The sequence below is a fragment of the Pseudopodoces humilis genome, chromosome 17, assembly GCF_049639895.1.
Source record: "Pseudopodoces humilis isolate 2021_Gansu_Grassland_sample_001 chromosome 17, ASM4963989v1, whole genome shotgun sequence".
NCBI classification, from domain to species: Eukaryota; Metazoa; Chordata; class Aves; order Passeriformes; family Paridae; genus Pseudopodoces; species Pseudopodoces humilis.
The window spans coordinates 7,282,930-7,296,567 of NC_142216.1; the positions used below are offsets into that span (position 1 = coordinate 7,282,930).

A 13,638-nucleotide genomic window follows, 5' to 3' on the forward strand; every position below is an offset into this window, starting at 1 on the left:
TCTGCATGGTTTGGGAGAAGTAACAAAGGTCTCTGATGTACCAATACCCAGTGGCCCTGAGGACATCAACAGTAACAACAAGGACTTTATAAAAAGAGGGCAGAGGCCATCGAACTGTACAGGAGAGGAACGCAAAGGGCCTGTGAAGATTTATTTCAGTTGAACTGCTATATTGGAAAGGTCGTTATTGTTTTCAATGGTGGGAAAAGCATTCCAACTTTTAATCATGTTAAAATAGCAGAATCTCTATTTGTTTCATCTAGCAGAAAGGCCATCTGCTCTTCAGTGCTAAGGAAAGCACAGTGAAACTTATTATGGGGCTGAGGACAGCAAAAGACATGGATAAAATGAAATACACTAGTGGAATACAACTTTGTTCAGCCACTGGCTAGTCATTTTCAGTTTTATTTTTTGTTCTTAGCTCTCAAATCTTTGGAATAGATCAGAGAAAATACCACATGTCTGGCTGTTTGTGCCTGTGTTAGCAGTAAAAAAAAAGAAAAGGTTTTTATCTGAATCTTTTTGACATCTCATCTTGTTTAATGGTTTAAATTATCATAAATATGAGTACAACCATGAGGCAAAATTAACTTTGTGGTTAGATGAAGTGCTATGGCCCAGCTATCTCTGAAAAAACTTTGGATGCCAGGTTCACTCAGTGTCAAACAGCTGCATTTAATGGGGAAATTACTTTGGCTTTTTTCATTCAGTGCAGTGCAGGAGAAACCAGCATCTCTCACAGGTAGTTGTGCAACTGAGGAGAGCTCTGCCAGACTGCATCACCTGCAAAGGATTAAATAGATCCCACCCCATCAAAGTCAATGATCTGTTATTTTTAAGCCTGTCTCCTAATGGTGAAACATTGATGCTTTGTGATTCAGCATTTTCTGAGCGATCACAGAATTTTTCAAAGGGGATAAGCATCAATGATTTATGGGTACCACGTTGGGCTCTGTGATGTGTGCACGGAAGAAGGGAGAGCCAACACTACTGAAAGTGCTGCTCACAACATCAGCAACTCAGCTGTGAGAGCTGAACACACACAATCTGGGTCATTTTATTTTTCAGCTAAGGAGAGGTGCCACCTGTACTGTGAATCGAAGGAGACGGGGGATGTGGTGTACATGAAAAGGATGGTACACGACGGGACCCGCTGCTCCTACAAGGATGCTTACAGCATCTGCGTCAGGGGGGACTGCCTCGTAAGTGCCTGGGGGCTTCTTCAGAGCTCAGTGTTGTGAAAACAATTCAAATTGTACCTTGAGTGCTTGTCTCCCAGGCTGACTAAGTATAATAACACTTTGGGAAATAAGGAGATTTCATTAAGGTTATTGTCACAATATTATGTGTGATATTCACAGTTGCCATGCACGTGACTCGATTCCAAAAGCACCTACCTACACAAGTAATATTTCATGCAGTATTTTAAGATGAATTATTACAATTAGCTTTCAAGGAAAGCTCTCCCTGCTGAGGTTTAGAGGGGGTGGAATGTACAATGGAATACGAATGCACAGCAGCTTTCAAGGAAAGTGGTGTTAGGATATGGCTGATGTGCGTTCTCTTGGAATTTGATCATGCTATTTTTAAAAAATCAATGACAGTTCCTCTAAGTTGGGATCTGCTGCAGGTCATCTTTCAAAGGAATTAGTCTCTGTCTAGCAGAATACCAGTGGAGCTGCTTATCCCCATATAGATGCCTAGATTTTCCTGGAATTTAAGTATCTGTCTTAAGATAAGTTGAGGCTTAAGAGCTTTTCCTTAACCATGCTGCTTTCCTTCAGTAAGAGAACCACTGTGAAGCATAATATAAAAATGTAGTCACCCAGCTAACAGCTATTATAGGAACTGGAAGTATTAAAATCTCTTTAGGTGTTGATCTTCCAGGAGAATACTGAGGTGGGCTGCTTTGCTGAAGCAGAATCTAGAGATTGGCATGTAAAGTTTTGAAATGTACATCTTCATTTGAAATGAAGAGCGGATAAATAAGAATGACTGTTTCTCTGTTTTGTGCACAGAAAGTTGGGTGTGACAGGGTCATTGGTTCCACGAAGCAGGAAGATAAGTGTGGTGTCTGTGGAGGAGATAATTCCCACTGCAAAGTGGTGAAAAGAACATTTTCAAGAGTACCAAAAAAGCAAGGTCAGTACATCCAGTGTGGTTTGTCCTGGAGAATTCAGGGTATTTTTTCTTGATCTCTTATGTTTAATGGAAAGTACCAGGACAATTACAAATCATTTGCAGCATCATTAATTCCAGTAAACAATCTGGACTTACTTCCAGATGTGTTTATAATTTCAAATATGACTTCTGTCCAGTAAGCAGTTAGAGCTGCTGATACCAAGGCCTGTGCATGTGTAGGAGAAGGCTTCCCTGCTCTTTGTTGGAGAGCTGTGGATTTGTGCTGCTGATGTCACCCAGCTGCTCTGTCACTCCAGTGCTGCAATAACGTGTCATCATCAGGCACTGTCAGGCAGGAGCTTGTGTGGTCTCTGTGAGTGCAAATGGCACTCAAGGCCCATTTCAGTCTGAAGTGAAGTCTGATGATACTTCAGGTGTCTTTCCTCTGACCCAAAGCCCTCTGTCCCTGTTATGTTCCATTCCCTGGCATAGAAATGAGAATGGGAATAATGCTGAATTCGGTTCATCTTGTTTAATACACCCTGCCTTCAGAAAATAAGATTTATTTAAAAACCTAAGACAAACCCTCCCTATTTGTGGCATATTAATCCATAACTATCTTTTCAAAAACCCCATTATAGGGTACGTTAAGATGTTTGAAATTCCTGCTGGTGCAAGACATTTACTTATACAGGAAACAGATGCCACCGCTCATCATCTTGGTAAGTAACAAGTAGGGAAATTTTCAGTCAAAATAATTTTTTTCTGGTGCTTATTTTTGTCTCTGGAGGCTGACAATGTGATTATACATTTGTTTACCCATTACCCACCCACACCATGTACTTCCTCTAAGTATGTTAAATTAGGAAAGTTGTTTGGCAATTTGATTTCCCTGTGCTGTATATCAGGATGTCCCAGCCAGATCTCTGTGTTGATATGTGCATGTGTGAAAGCTGCTGGAAGAAACACTCAGTTACTTCATGGGATGCAGTGCATTATCTTTGGAGGTTGGAAGTAGATGATCTTCAAAGTCTCTTTCAACCCAAACCATTCTAGGGTCTGTATGCATCTCTTTTGCTTCCCACCCTCAGTAATTTCCCAGTTATATCCAGATCTGTTCCAGATTCTGCCCAGCTGCTAACAGTATTGACATGAGGCTGCCAAATCAATCCAGCAGTTTAGGAGGTAATGGAAATCCACTCTTCCCCGGGCCCTGTAATCAATGCTAAGCACTGACTAGTAGGCTGCTATTAATTGGAAGTAGATTCACAGCGAATAGTCTGCTAATTATAGTGTGAGTCCTCCCATCTTCTCCCCAGTGAATGCTTCCCTTGCTGCTCAGGGCAGGCTGGCCCTGTGGATCAGGGAGCAATCCTCGTTCTGACCAAGTTCTGTCGGGGTGGGTTGAATGCTGTGCACAGGGACAGCTGGCTCGCTGTCGAGGCCACTGCTGAGGGAGCAGGATGCTCAGGTAGCTGCCAGAGAGAAAAAGGAGTTAAAATATGGTGTTACCTAAATAGTCCCTGCTTCTTCTAATGAGGAGGACAAATGTTCCATCTCAGGTGAAAACCTGTCCTCATACAAAGGTGGCTGAAGTCTCTCCAGGTGAAGGATGGAGCACTGTGAGAGCTAAGAGAGGAACCAGCCTCTGTGTGCAGTGGCAGGTGCCTGCAGAGCAGCGGGAGCTTAACAGGGCTGGTGTCAGGACTGGATCTGAGCAGGAGAATTAATGCTGTTTCTACTGTCTCTCTCTCACTGGGGGGACCCGCTGGGGGTTAGCTCAGTAGCCTTTCTCTGATGGAGCAGTAACAGCCCCTTGAGCTGCCTTACAACATATGAAAGAGCTGAATAGCTCTGGGACCCCCACTGGCTCTCAAATTGGCTCTGGTTTGGCCAGTGGATTCAGAAGTTGTTATATGGGAGCAGGCAGCTGGACCCCTACAGTGCAGCCTCATTTCTCTGGCAAGGCAGGCTATGAAAAAGGGAAAAAAAGGACAACTAATGTTCCAGGAGCTGAGCAGAAAAGCATTGACAGTTCAGTGAAACACCTGAAAAGTCTTTCCAAACCTGTGAGGGAGCAGAGAAAAATGCACACTGGCCTTTTCAGCTGTGTCCACTGGGACACAAGCAAAACAAAACTGGAGATGAGAAACTAACCTCTTATATTCACTTTCCTCGTGTTGTTCCCAGCTATTAAAAATCGTGAAACAGGGAAATTAATTCTAAGTGAAGACAACTATGTGCCAGACTCCAAAGTATTTATTGACATGGGTGTGGAGTGGGAATATCGGAATGACGACGATAGAGAAACGGTGCAGACCATGGGGCCACTGCATAATGGAATTGTTATTCTGGTAAGTCAAATGAAAACCACCTTCCACAGAGCCATAATGGGCAAGCATATCATTCAGATTCCTCTTGTGAGTTACAAGAAGACATCTGCTTCAATTACAAGACAATAGAAGATGTATTTTAATTCCTTTCTCCCAGTTCATTGCTCTGTATGAGAGCTGTTATAATTCAGGATTATGTGTTGAGGAACCAGCTGTCCTGATTATTTCCTGTGGATGGCATAGCAAGCAGCCACTGAGTAAAGACTGCAGCTTACTTATCCTATCTTCCATGTGAGCACAAAACAAAAAAAGTGGTTTGTATCAGCTAGATCTAATAGCTCCTTCTCCCTTCCATGTTTTGAAAATGTATCCTGCAAAGGCAGATGCAAGATTCCTGTGCTTCCTGGCTCCCTTTTTCAGGGCAAAACCAGTTCCACAGTTCCCAAAACAACCCAAATATATTCTTTTTTCATTGCAAACTAGCAAACTAGAATTAAATTAGCAGGGGTAAGTTGATTTAGAATCCCTCTGAAAACAACTCTAATGTGTTGATCTACAGCAGCTGAACTTCAAAGAAAGAATAAATATTGTATTTCCAAAGGACCAATATTTTGCACTTTGTTCACACTGAGTTCCATTTTCTTGCATTTGTCTTAGTGCAGTGTGATAACAAAACCTCTTTCTAAGTAGTTTATATTTCTGTCAAAATTAAGTAAAAAGCTTTGCAGAACTCCAGGATTATCATAGGAATATTTGTGTTTCATCAGAAATATAAGCAATTTTCTTTGCCACTTCCACTTAGTTCTGCAGTTGAATTTGCTTTGTCTTTTAGTGGAACTATCAGTTATCATTTCAGTACAAAATTTCCTTCCTTTGTGATGTGATATGGAAAAAATGTAGTATCATGATGTCAGTCCAATGCTGGCAAGGAAAATAAGCCTAAATCAACAACAGTCGTTCTTAATATGCAGTTTAGAAACTCTGTCTCATAAGGATGGAGATACTTTCTCATCAGGGAAAAAATGCATTGAGTGCAGCTAAAAGGTTGAAATCCCTCCAGGGATGTTTTTATATGTGAGCCATGATCACTATTTCACATAATCTCACAGAACTCCTGATATCAGTCTTTCATATCTTTTTACGCTGTATCTGCTTTGCTTCTTAGGTGATTCCTCATGGTGGTGCCAAGATATCTTTGACTTACAAGTACATGATCCATGAAGATTCCTTGAATGTAGATAACAATAATGTTTTGGAAGAGGACTCAGTGTCATATGAATGGGCTTTGAAGAAATGGTCCCAGTGTTCAAAACCTTGTGGAGGAGGTAAAAACAAAACTGCAGATCATTCAAAATTCCTTCATTCCCACGAGACGTTAGGGACACCAGAGTATGGTAGGAGTTTTACATAAGTAATAGATAAATAAACAGTGAATGGGGCCAAAATCTGACTTAAAGAGTTTGGGGGCAGATCTGGGCTGTTTAATTTCTGATTTGTAGCTATGGAACTGAAATATTGGACAAATGTGCAAGATTTGGATGAGGGTCTCCAAGCTGTGAAGGTGCCAAACCTCAAGGTGCCATGGGGCGGCCCTTTGTAAATCTGCTTCCAGTGATGTGGCCTTTGCAATATCAGACTCCTTTTTGCGGGGAGATGTGAACACTGATGCTGTTCCCCAGGCTGATGGTCAGGTTGCAGCATTGGATTGTGGCTGGAACGGGTTTGCAGAATGCTTTTGAGATGCTGGATCTGGCTGTTATTTTCATTAAATATTATTTAAATGTTATTTTCATTTTCATGGTGAGGCCATACCTCGAGTGCTGTGTCCAGTTCTGGCCCCTCAATTTGGGAAGGACATTGAGACACTTGAGCAGGTCCAGAGAAGGGCAACGAGGCTGGTGAGGGGCTGGGAACACAAACCCTTTGAGGGACGGCTGAAGGAGCTGGGTTTGTTTAGCCTGGAGAAAAGGAGACTCAGAGGTGACCTTGTCACTCTCTACAGCTCCCTGAAGGGTGGCTGTAGTCAGGCAGGGTTGGTCTCTTTATTCAGGCAGCGACTGACAGAACAGAGGACACAGTCTCAAGCTGCACCAAGGGAAATATAGGTTGGATATTAGGAAAAAGTTTTTTACAGAAAGAGTGATAAAGTACTGGAATGGTCTGCCCAGGGAGGTGGTGGAGTCACCATCCCTGGATGTATTCAAAAAAAGACTGGATGGCACTCGGTGCCATGGTTTCGTTGAGATGTTAGGGCTGGGTTGGACTCGATGATCCTAAAGGTCTCTTCCAACCTTGTGATTCTGTGAGTAAAGGAGTGAAAAATATAGGGGGTGAGCAATTATGGGTATTAAATTTGCATTGCAAGTGTTTATTTGGTGCAGCTTGCCCCTCCTTTGGTAGCAATGTTCATCTGCAGTTCCTGCTGCAACCCTTGACAGAATTTGTGCAGCTCATCTGAAACTCGAGCCCTCTGTGAGATCTGCAGGTTCTGAGAGTAAGAGCAGTGTCTTTCCCCAGGTTACCAGTTCACCAAGTACGGCTGCCGCAGGAAGACGGACCACAAGATGGTTCATCGCAGTTACTGCGAGCTGATCCAGAAGCCCAAACCCATCCGCAGGGTGTGCAACCTCCAGGAGTGCTCCCAGCCCATGTAAGCATCCCTGGCCCCTGCCCTGCTCCCTGGAGGTGCAGGGGCATCACAGCCAGCCAGCACTGGCACCACAAGGAAGGTGGCTTTAGCTTCACCTTCATGGCCATTACAGACACCCAGGACTGTGGGGATCTCATGCTCTGTTCTGCTCATGGAAATATTCTTTCTGTGATTGCTGGTTCCTGTGACTTATGGAATGAGTTGGATTAGAAAAGAAGTGCTGTCTTGATCCAGACTTTTGTGTTCAGGCCATCTTGAGGTGATACAAAATAGACATAAACTCAATTTATACCAGCAGATTTTACACGGTGTGAGTTAGCCATGTCAGAACAAATGTACAGAGTGCTACAGAAGACAACCAGTGTCATCCAGTCTCTCAAATCCAAATCTTCATAAAGCTCACAGCATATTTTTGGACATTTAAACACAGGGAAAGTATTTGACCTGTTAGATTTCTCTGGCTGCCCCTGTACAGCATGAAATGCCTGTCGTACCTCCATTTCTGCTCTACATAGTCAAGTGTTATAAATATTTTAACTCACATTTTACAGGTGATTTTTTTTTACTGGCAGCAGATTATTCTGCCACATGTAGGACTAATATATTCTTTATGCTACTACTGCAACAAGAAAGGAGTATGTTGATCCTAGCTTTTATCTCTGGGGACCAACTATAGGTTCCAGGAATAGCAGCAAATAAATAGAACATACCACATAGTATTTCCTAACTTCCTTTAAAAAAAAAAATACTTGAAAGAGAGAAAAGGCAAGAAACTGTACCACATAAACTCTGCATGGGTCAGGGTTGAACGTTTGTTTGTAATGACCTAACTGCATGTCAGGCTCTCTGGAAAAGTCTGTATCCTCCTTTCAGCTGCAAATATAATTGGGCCTAGGTACCACAAAGACTCAATAGGATCCTAAATTGTGCTTGGAACCCTGAAGTTTCAGTTAGCTCTGTTTCCATAGAATGTCATCCAGGCATTTTGCTCTTGTACATAGGAGAGGCAATTATTAAGGGGTTTTACAAAGCTCTGTGACACCCACTACACTAATATGCTGCTTCTTAACTTCTGGGAAAAACTCATCTTTGTCTCAGAAGTCACCTCAGGATTCATGGCTCCACAGCTCTTGCCTTTCTTCACAGCTGTGTGATTTCTGTAGGTTGCAAAAAGAAAGCAGGGAGAAATTGTTACTTTCTGTTTAACTGGAATGTGTACTGCAGTGCCTTTTACTATTTTTTTACCATTTTCAAATGGTCAAAAGGGATTTTATGAGTACTTTAGGACAATTCCTTCAAGCTCAGGGTGTTTCTCCAGATTATGTATATTTTTTGGATAAGTTTATCCCATAAATACTGTTTACATGGAACAGTATTTCCATCTTGCAGATCTCTGCACTCTGTAAATATTTATAGACTGCTGTATGTCTTCCCTTGATTATAGCCAAGCTTTCAGTAGTCTAGGTAAATTTCCTTTGGTGCTGTCTGTCCCTGTCGTTCTTCTCTAAGTTCTTTACAATTTGTAGATACAATTCATGAGTTGGTTTGGGTGATCAGTGAGGGTTTCAACTGCACCACATTACAAACTGTAGATTTCATTTCTCAGTGGCCAAACTGATTTAGAAATTAGGAACTCAAACTTTCTGGTTTTCAGTGGAGTGTCGCTTTTCCCCAGACCAAACATTTATGATGATGAGGACCCTGATGTGTCCCAACTCAGCACTCACAGCACTGGGTTTGCCAGTGCTTCAGCAGATTGAGTCTAACATGGTCAGGAATATATGGAGTGCCCAGGTGTGGGCCAGGCAGGAGCTGCATTTCTAGCCCACATGTTTTGGCTTCACTCGTATGGGAACCAGCTGGTTCATGCTGCATGATGAGACAAGGCACATCTCATGCACCCAGACCTGGGAAGCTCAGCAGCACCCTTGGGTGGCTGCTTTTGACATAATAGTGACCATATTCTATGTGCAGTCTTGGAAAGCAAATACAGCAAAGAATAATGCTTATCTTGGAGATAATGAGAAAGAGTAATATTGAAGATCTGGGTCTTCTTAATGATATTTCAGGGGCCGTCAAATAACTCTCACCATAACTGTTTATGGGGTTTTTTTTCATATCTCCTCCTTTTTTCCACATTAGAACTAGTATTAACATCATGTTAAACCTGTGTTTAAGAGTTACAGATCAACAGTTTGAATTTTACTCTGCTCACGCTCTTTTCACCAACGCAGATGGGTTACAGGAGAATGGGAGCCTTGCAGCAAATCTTGTGGGAAGACAGGATATCAGGTCCGGTCTGTGCGCTGCATCCAGCCCCTGCACGACAACACAAATCGCTCTGTCCACACCAAGTACTGCAACAACGACCGCCCAGAGGGCAGGAGGCCCTGCAACAGGGAGCTGTGCCCAGCACAGTGGAGAATAGGACCCTGGTCACAGGTCAGTCTCTTTCTGCAGGTCTCAAACAGCTAATTTCTGATTGTGTGGAATGAGCATGACATGCCAACACTGTATTTGTGAATAGATGGCTTTGTGAATAGATGGCTGGAATGTATATGTTTGTTTATTGTTCAGACCACAGCTCATTCTTGGAGTATTTCACAATTGCTGGTGAACCACAAGAAGCAGTGGCTCTCCTTGCTTTGTTACTCTAGGTACTGAAGTGGCCCAAATAACGTACCACATCAGCTCAAATCAAGGGCAGTTTAAAATTGAAAAGCTAATTTCTAATCTGTTGTTTCCAGAGGGTGGCTGGGGTGTAACTGCTGCCTGTCCTTTCAGTGCTCTGTCAGCTGTGGCAATGGCACCCAGGATCGCCCGGTCCTGTGCCGGACCAGGGACAACGCCATCGGCCTTTGCAAGGAGAATAAACCAGAGAACGTCAGGATTTGCAGACTACCTCCATGTCCCAGTAAGGGCTAGTCTTTGATGGCTTCTATTACTTGTTGAAAAAAAAATTATTTATTTATTTGCAGTGCCTTCATTCAATTGATACTTGTGTGCTACGTCTGCCTGGGGGGGGCACTTCTCCATAGTCCCTGTTTTGAGTGGAATTCCAAATGAGGGGCTGCTGTGTGGCTGATGGGATTCTTGGGCACTCTTCTCCTGCTGGGGAGCACTGCTGGTCCCAGGACAGCCTGAGGGTCTGGGGCAGACCTCAGCACAGTGCTGATGGCTGGATGTGGCCAGCAGGTGCCCTGGGAGAGGAGCAGTGCCTGAGTCCAGCCCTGCACCCCTGAGACCTCTGGGGCTTGGCAAGGGGCTGCTGGGCTGTGGTTAACCAAGGATGCCTTTTGTTTTCCCCACCTCCACCAACAGTTCCAGGCTTCTTTTACATTCTGTCAAACACAAGTTATCTGCAGGGGCTATCTAACTCAGTTTTTAGAAGCTGTAATTAATTTGTTCCTGCTTAATCCAGGGCAATAAGGTCTTTATCCTTGTTAGCTGTTCAGCTGTTTGCAAATGATACTTGTGAGATCATTTCACATATTCCTATTATTAAGTAACTCATATTTTTCTTTTTTTCCTGATGTGTTTCTCAGGGTAGCTTTTGATTTCTAATTAATTAGAAGCAAGCTGTCAATTATAGTCTCCAATACAAAGATTTTAATGAGGTACTGAAACTAAGCCAGACTGCACGTCCCTGGGGATGTGTGACACTGCCATGAGAAGTGCTGTTGGAGAACTGGCCCTTGGGCTGTCTTAATGTTGGCTGTGAAGTGCTGGGCACGAGTTGTAGAAACTTCCCCAAACAGCACCCTTTGCCCAAAATCGCACAGCTTGGTTGTAATCCTTCCCTGGGCTCCTTCACAACTTGAGCTCACTCTCTGAGCTTGTCTCCTTCTGACAGGGCAACAATTTAATGCTGCCTAACATATGTTGTGTTGCATCTTTTTTTTTTCCTCTATTCAAGGAAACGTTTCTGATCCTTCAAAGAAAACCTACATGATACAATGGCTGTCAAGACCCGATCCAGACTACCCCATCCAGAAAATATCTTCAAGTAAAAGACCCATTTATAACTCTGCCTTTGCCCTTAAATGCATGCCACATCGAATGTGGACTTTGCCTTTTGCTCTCTTCTTCTCTCTATGCGGAAAGTTCCCTTGACTTTGCCAAGTTTAAATCTTGGGCTGAATCTGTTTTTTCACACCAGGCACTCGGTGCTCGGTGTCTTTCTTCTCTGGAGCTTGCGTAGCGCTGGTGGTGGAGGTCTTGAAGTGTTGGATGTGTGAAGTTGGATCTCCACAGTATGTTGCAGTCCTCCGAAAGGGAGCTGGGATCGGTTTGCTTGTTGCTTGGTGGTGGTGAAAAAAGGCTCTTACTGGTTCCTGATGTTCAGTTTGATAGCAAAACTGAGAACTTATTGTGAATGTGATCACATCACAATAATGACACCTTGTAGTGCTAAAGTTCTCCTTTATCTAAAAACCCGAAATCTCGTAACTCTCTGGTTTCAGTTCGCTGACAGGGTAGTCTGATGAGTGGAAGAATTTTTTCATTCCATTTTCCTTTGTGGTGCTGTTGCTTTCCTCACCCTCACTGCTCATTTTTTGTTCCTGACCCTCACCTTTACGTTTGTGACCCAGGGAGGGCTCACTGGGGAGCAGAAGCTGAGTTTCTGTCTGTACTTTCCATGCTGCTCTGATGCCGTTGCTGTCGCCAGACTCCCGGTGGTTGCTTGGTGGGCTTTTTCTCGAGAAAAGCCGTGTTCGTTTTTTCCATCGCACAATTTTTGCCTGTTTTGCGCATTCTCACTTCAGAAACAAACCCAAAGCAGAACAAGCATGGTCCATGGTGAAGGTGGTGGTGTTTTTCTTAACGTGGCGGAGGCAATATGATGTTTTCATTGACTATGATGTCTCCAGCTGCTCAGCATGGAGCTGTTTATACTCATTACATCTCTGGTCTTTTTTCACCATGTGCATGTCTGACTTGACTGGTGCGGTTGTGTGTGTGCGTGCGTGTGTGTGTGTGCTCTTAGATGTGTCAACTGGCAAACATAACAGTGTGAACTACTACAGAATTACCTCAATTTTTATTGCTTTTTTTGCTTAGGAGATGAATTTTAGAAAAATGCCTTAATGTTGAAATGTAAATGGCATTGATTTACCAGATCCAGCTTTAAATATGAAAAGTACACTGGTACCTTGAGTTAATCTTCATATGGAGTGTTTTTACTTGAACGCTAACTATTGGAAGGCAGTAAATTTAATTGGAGGTTGATTTGCACAGTGCATATCCATATCTTCATTGAGACAGGATTGTGGCCTGACTTACTGAAATTTAACTGGCATTCGTGCTTCACCTTCTGTGTTTGTGTTGAAGATTTGGAATTCACAAGTCATAAACTTCTTTGTGACAGTCAGTACCAATAGTAGAAATGTAAAACTGCAGTCTTGGAGCAAATTACTACCTTATTGCTTTGATGATATTTTTTGGAAAAGTGGCATTTTTGAATCTTTGGGTCGTCAACAGTGTAGCACTTCAAACTTGTCATTATCATGTGATCACATATTTAAATTTTGCTGTTAATATTTCCTGAAACATGTTAACAATTTACATGACAAGGTGAAAAAGCAAAGACACGTATCTGGCACTGAATACTGTTATGTAAAATAATTGGTGTTTAACTGTATAAATATATTCATGACTGTTACCTTTAAATAGACAATGTTTAGTGATGTTTCAAGAGATGGGTGGCTATAGAGAATGGTGCAATAAGGTATCTGGGCATTGTGCACTATGTCTATATGCACTTTGGTTTATCAGGGATATTTTATTAGTGTTTTGTATGTATTTAACATAATATTAAAGATGTGCCAATTCAGTTTGCTTTTCAATATTTTTTTATGAGACTAATGTGTACCAAAGTGACTGTGAAACTGATTTATTTTTTTCTTACTGATGTTTTGAATATATACTTCCAGTCTGTCATGCATACTGCAAGTAAAAATAAATAAAAGTTCAGCAAATCTGGATATTTTGGTTTGGATAGAGGATCAAAATTTTATTCTGGCATTGAGAAGTTGCAGAGTTTATTTATATAACTTACTAGATGTCACTTAACTTATTGCATAATGCAGTTTTATTTCCATGTATTGTTAAGCTTGACATTGCATATTTTTGTTAGGAAAAAAGGCATTTTTCTAAAGGTGCTGTTATTGATTCTTACAAAGGCAAGAACAGACCTGCCTTGTTAAAACCACATTTAAATATTGTATCTGTTGGCTTTTATTATGGAAGCCATTTGGAGGAACATGCATAAGGGTCATGCATCACAAGGCAAGATGTTCAAAGGGGACTCTTACGGAGTAGGTAAAAATATATATAAATTGTATAGGCATTTATATAAATTGTATTTGCAGGCCTTTGAATGGAACTGTGTGTGCAGGTATGAACAGTTCCAGCTCTTAAAGGCTGGTTTGAAAATCTCACAAAAACCAAGGTACTATTCTTAGGCTCCTAAAGAAGGAGTCATTCCTAATCTCCAGCAGTATTTCATTTTAGCATTTCAAAAATATGAAAATT

The 13,638-nt window shown here is 42.1% G+C and overlaps 1 protein-coding gene across 1 annotated transcript in view; it reads left to right on the forward strand.

Moving 5' to 3' along the window:
* The window catches only part of ADAMTS2 (ADAM metallopeptidase with thrombospondin type 1 motif 2), a 174,400-nt gene that overhangs the window by 154,340 nt on the left and 6,422 nt on the right, over positions 1 to 13,638 (forward strand). The window contains exons 13-21 of the mRNA XM_005523547.3: positions 1,069 to 1,202; positions 2,019 to 2,142; positions 2,763 to 2,843; positions 4,312 to 4,475; positions 5,620 to 5,779; positions 6,972 to 7,104; positions 9,339 to 9,546; positions 9,889 to 10,018; positions 11,021 to 11,110. Of these exons, the coding sequence (XP_005523604.2) occupies positions 1,069 to 1,202; positions 2,019 to 2,142; positions 2,763 to 2,843; positions 4,312 to 4,475; positions 5,620 to 5,779; positions 6,972 to 7,104; positions 9,339 to 9,546; positions 9,889 to 10,018; positions 11,021 to 11,110 (1,224 nt within the window). The remainder of the gene's footprint in view (positions 1 to 1,068; positions 1,203 to 2,018; positions 2,143 to 2,762; positions 2,844 to 4,311; positions 4,476 to 5,619; positions 5,780 to 6,971; positions 7,105 to 9,338; positions 9,547 to 9,888; positions 10,019 to 11,020; positions 11,111 to 13,638) is intronic.